Raw genomic sequence first — 6,000 nt, 5'->3', positions numbered from 1 at the left:
GCACCCAACTACGACAAAATTTCCATTCTATTCCCAATGGTGGTCATAAGTTAAGGACTACTGTATTCTACTAGCCTTTGAATGTAACCATTTATTATTTGATATGCATTCTTATCTTTATTGCAAAATAATACATAATACAGATGATTTGGCTTGCTAAGGCGTCGTACCGAACAACATCCAGATAAATTTTGTATGATGATTTAGGAATAAAATCTGATTTTTTTAATACTATAATAAACTTATTTCTGCATTCAAATGCATACTTTGTTTTCCTAGTATGCAAAAAATGTTTTACAATTCTTTATCTAGTTTTGCTCTGTGCAACATAGTATGACTCTACACCTTTATAAATGAGATTCAGGCAAAGGACTGATGGAGTCAGAGCTTCAACTATTGCTGCTCTTGAGAATTCACAAGGTACAGTCCTCAATGCTGAATAGAGGAATTTCTCTTTCAGGTTGAATCTTCTCAATCCTATTACTCTATGCTATTTCATCTCTGCACATATCACCCTACTTCTTCATAACTTAACTATCTGCCATGTTTATACCTTGATTCATCCTTCTCACTCTTATTAGGTATATAAGGACTTTCACAATTGTACTTTCATGCTCTGGATTCCTGAGCTAGTTTTATGATACTATCTTTCATGCGTTGCATCATAAGTGTTATCTCTTGTAGAGTTAACAGCTTATATTTTATTTCATTTCTGTATTTTTCTTCTGGTAATAAGGGGAAGGTAAAGCAGTTTTGATTTTTAAGCATCAAGCCATGCTCTCTTTTTAAGATATTGACTTCTTCACTAAAATCTTCTTTGAGTATAGTTTGGAGGAATGCAATTGCTAGCATACAGCACCCTGCCTAATGAGAACAAACAGTTAAAAGCCTTACTTGACTCTGAAGTTCACTCTGCTGCTTAAGGCGCAGGTTCTCTGGAGTGTCAGCCACCATAGTGAAGGACTGCTTTGGATAATGTCTGCAAAATAAATAAATAAATAAAGTAGAATTAACAGTGTCTAATCTTAATCTGAACTAGCCAATAGCTATTTAAGGAAACAGTACTAACTACTCCTCTTTCTAGGTTTCCTTCACTTTTTGGCTTCTGAACGAATTATGAGCATTTATTAGCAATTCAAGATACTTCTATCCATCAATAGTAAGAGTATTTACAATTTATTGATGGTATTTTCGGTTCCTGAAAGATTACAAAAATAATTAGTCAAAATTTAAATTTGAAAATCTCAGCTTTAATCTATTTAAAAAATAACTCTAAACACTTAAATGCAATACTCATATTGTTCTATTAATATATTTTCTGTTAAAAATTCACTTTCATAAAATTTCAATCCTTATTACTGAAATCAGATATGTAGTGTACTAAATTTTGTACCATTACTCAGCATCAGCCATATATTCTTTTGTATAGGATTCTATTTTGATGGATGCATAAGATACCAATCTGCTAATAAATGAAGCAACTGGAAGGATCTGCACAAGAGCATGTTATAGCTTGATTTATTTTGTGCATATCTTTGTTCTATGACTTATGACAGTGCCAAAATGGTGTATGCATGCGGCATGAAAAGAGACAGCTCATAACAACAGTGACTTGGAGAAAATTAGTTCCTTATTAACCAGTATTAGATGATCACAGTTATTACCAATGGCCAATTAAAACTATGATGAGTTTACAAAGAAATAGAAAAGATATTATTTTAAGGCGCTGTAGACAATTAAGTAGGTCAGAAGGATATGCCCACAAACACTATAAAATTGTTTAGAATCACTTTAACGAATAAACTTTTAACCCAATGCTGCAAGGTCAAACTTGAAAACAAGCCCTAATAAATTAAACAATAAATGAACAAAATTTCAGTGGCAGGGAAACAGTAGTTTTACCAAAAAACAAACAAGTTACATGTGCATATTATTTTGTGTAACAGTTTTTGTCCTTGTGCAAAATTTGAACTTTCTTTTCCAGTTGTCTAAATCAGGCAACAATCAATTCTAATGTAGTTTCTACCATTCTCCCAGTATCTTCCTGCTGCCTTACCTATTCCTTATCTTTCCATTATCTTTCCATTACTAATTCAAATTTTCTCCCTAACTCATCCTGTCTTAAATGGATGTTTTACAACTAATATAAAATAAGTATATTTGATTCAATTTACCCAATAATGACAAAGAATGAGCATAACAACTTGTAGCTAAACTAGTGAAAAATGTCTGTGAGGTTTTTGAGTATAGTATCATCAAGTTTTATGAATGAATAATCTCTATGTCCTGATACAAAACAGTGAAGCAATAGAACTTTAACTCCCTCCATCTATGAGCTACCTTTTGCTTTCTTGGACTATGAAATGCTCTGTATATTGTTGACAAATAGTCTCCATTCAGTGAATAACAACCTCCACTGTTTAAATTCTTTGTTCTAAGAAAATAGTTGACTTCAATATGTATTTATATTTTTTGCAGGATTTATAGACTGTTCCAGTCAGAATTGGTTCCAAGCAGGTGTCATTGGGACACCCTCAAAGATTTAAAAAATCAGAGAGACAGACAGCAGAAAAATAAACTGTGGCAACTAATAGACATTGAAGTATAAATTATAGTTATTCAATGCTAGTATGCTAAGAAGTTAAAGATGGTAAATGGGCTTGCTAATATCAGTTGTAAGGTTACTGCAATACATGATTATATTCTAAGTAAAAAAACCTAATATAATCAACCCACCAGCTGAGATAGGCTACATAAATTAAATCACTAAAATAATACATAAATAAATAATCCAAGTCATAAAACCATATTTAGACCAAATGATATAATGCAAAGTTTATGCACCAAACTAAAAATCAACCCTGTGGTGAAAAGCTAAAGAAAATCTTCTACCAAAAACAGTTATCCCATTAACATGCTTCAAAATCATCAGTATGGGCATTTATCTATTGTGCTCAAAATTAAAGGAGATACAGAAGAACCAACATGCACATTTCTAATGTTTATTCAGGGTGGATAAAGCTGGGAGCAGATCTTGAGTTAATCAGGACAGTTAACTGCCTAGAAAAATGTAATTATTACTCAGAATCTATGAAAGAGATTGCCTAGTGTCCTTTCAGAGCTCTTTTGAAAAGTTCCAAAGCCACCAACTATGGAGGCATTATATCATATTTTCTGGCACAATTAATGCCAATTCCAGGTCTTTTATTTTAAAAGTGTTTGCAGCCTAAAGCAGAAGTAATTTCTCCCATTAAGTGCAGCAAAACAATTTGAATTTGAAATAAAATTTGTCAAAATTTCATTTTCTATTTGATTTAATTAATTCTGTACCATAAAGATATTGATACCTCAAACTTTAATTCCTTGCATGTAACCTATCTATAAAGAACTGCAAGGAATAAAAACAGGATACCTGATAAAAGATATTTTTATTTTTTACAAAAAACGAGTACATACTTATGTATACAGCTAATATTCAAATTACTCAAATTGTAGTACCCGGATTTCAGAAGTCACTATTTAAATCCAAATTTGGTCTACTTGAGTTTTAGGCCATTGAATACTGAACTTACACAAAACAAGCTGATCTTTTGCAATCAGAAAGCTGCCAGTGATTGTCTAGCGACCTAATGAACCCCCCCCCTCTTTTTTTCATAATTTTTACCTTTTTTTCTTGACTTCTCAAAACAATTGCTAATGTTTAGTGCTTTCCAAAAGTATTTTAGAATCAATCCTGGAAATTTAAATTGCTACTGCAACAGCCGTGAAGTAAGAGACAAAAAAGAAATCTAGCACAGGGAACAGATCTCAATTAATTTCTTGCTAGCAGAAATATAAGCAGCAGAAAGTTGTCATATACCCATTATTCCAGGCTTCTATCATGTAACTGCAACAAGTTCACAGTTCACAAAAGCAATTCAATTATTCTGCTACATAGAATTTCTAGTACATCAAGAAACATTATCCCATATTTATAATTTTCTTCAAACCCCTTCTTATTCTATCATCTTATGTCTGGGGGTTTTGGGGGGAGAGGAGAAACCTTTGAGACAATGTTGTTTCTTGTTGATTGCCTAGTCCAGTGATGGCGAACCTATGGCACACGTGCCACAGGTGGCACATGGAGCCATTTGTCAGGGCACGCGAGGCGCTGCCCTGACAGCTGTCTCCAGTCCCCTAATCGTCTTTGTTGCTCTTCTCTGCACTCTTTCTAGAGTCACCCTTTTTTAAAGCCATTTTTCGCCCTCCCCAGGCTCTAGAGCCTTTATAAAAAATGTCATTGTATTAATGATACAACAAGAATTCAAATAAAAACAGTGCTATTCATATTAAAACAGAACTGCTATATGTACCAATGAACAGCGCTTGGCAATAAAACATTAGGTATCATTTTTCCCTGATGTTTAAAATATAAGATATTTCTCTAAACTTCCACAACATTCAACTCCTCTGCATATTTCCCAGCTGTATATAAAGGCCAAACTCATAATTTAAATGAACACTTAGTTGTTTCATTATCATACACCTACAAATACACATACACACACACACACATTGATTTCTTCCTAGAATGCTAGAAAAGGACATCGCAGCTTTAATCAGCCAAGAGCACTATTCCAACTTTACAGATTCCAATAAAAACAAAATATATTTTACTGTTTTAAAATAGTTGTTTTGTAAAAAGGAACAGTATGTCTTCCTCCCAGGATAAGGGAGGGCAGAGGAAATAGCTTTGCAACGAGGTTACTTGCTTCCTGCCTGTTAATACTGTACATTAATGAAATAAAGAGAACTGACTCAATGGGTTACATGCAAGACATCTTCTCCTAACTATCTTCTATTCAAATAACTGTAAACAATATTATCACTTTTTGCTGTTTGGAAATAAAACCATCTATTTCTGTCTAAGGTTTAATTTACTGAATACCACCAAGAAACCCAACTTTTTCTATTTTAAGGTTCGAAGACATCGAAGATATTTACTAGTTCAGAAATCTCAAATTCAAATCACCAGAGTGCCACACAAGGACCAGCTTAAAGACAGTGATACTAAAGACTGCAATAAAAAACTCTCTTATAACTTGAAAATTAAGAAAATGATCACCATCATGGTGTGCCACCAAATTTATTTAATTTTTTTTAAAAAAAATATTCTGTAAAATAAAAATATCTCTCCAGAACTGCATTCTGGCCATTGATCTGGCAATATCTCCACCATTATTCAACTCCACATTCTGAGATGAAGTGAACCCCAACCCCAATTATTAGGCAGTAACAATCTTAATAAAGACCCAACATTTGAGGGATAAAAGCAAACTCCCCCCCCCAAAAAAGAGGGTGGAAATGTTGGTGCATTTTATACACCAAATATGGCCATTTTCGGCCTCCCGAAACCCGGCCCCGTTTTTAGCAAAAACGGGACCATTTTTTTGCCAAAACAGGGTGCACAGAGGGTTTGGGAGGCCTACAGAGTACTCCTAGGGGCTGGGGAGGGCAAAAACAGGATGCATAGGAGGTTGGGGGGGGGCAAAAATGGGCCCATTTTTCATGAAAATGGGCCTGTTTTTCATAGGAATGGGATGTGCAGTGGGTTTAGAAGGCCTGAAGAGTGCTCCTGGGGACAAGGGAGGGCAAAACAATTTTTTTCTTGTTTTCCTCTTCAAAATCTTGATGCGTCTTATAGTCCAAAAATACAGTAAATACACTTCCAACTAGTAGGAGCATTCTTGAAGAAGTAGTGAACTGCTCTCAAGAACGAAACCTGCAAAAAAACCCACCCCATTATATTTTTCCATTTTAAAAAAGTGCCGCATCAGATCTCCATTCATTCCACTTATGCCTCTTTTCCAAAATTATTAACCTCCAAGCACCTAAAGGTAGTGGTAAATCTGAATTTTAAAGGAAACTCAGTCAGTGAATCCACTGAACACAAGAACGCAATCCACTAACACAGGTAGTCCTAACTTACAACAGTTTAGTGACTGTTCAAAGTTACAAAAG

The 6,000-nt window shown here is 34.2% G+C and overlaps 1 protein-coding gene across 3 annotated transcripts in view; it reads right to left on the bottom strand.

Moving 5' to 3' along the window:
* The window catches only part of LASP1 (LIM and SH3 protein 1), a 43,335-nt gene that overhangs the window by 23,214 nt on the left and 14,121 nt on the right, over positions 1-6,000 (bottom strand). For all 3 annotated transcript variants that reach the window (XM_081932865.1, XM_081932866.1, XM_081932867.1), the window contains exon 3: positions 895-979. In XM_081932865.1, coding sequence (XP_081788991.1) covers positions 895-979 — 85 coding nt within the window. The remainder of the gene's footprint in view (positions 1-894; positions 980-6,000) is intronic.

The sequence above is a fragment of the Natrix helvetica genome (genome assembly GCF_964273705.1).
Source record: "Natrix helvetica genome assembly, chromosome: Z".
NCBI lineage: Eukaryota > Metazoa > Chordata > Lepidosauria > Squamata > Natricidae > Natrix > Natrix helvetica.
The sequence above is the reverse complement of the archived record's forward strand: the minus strand, read 5'-3'. Positions and strand labels throughout refer to the sequence as shown.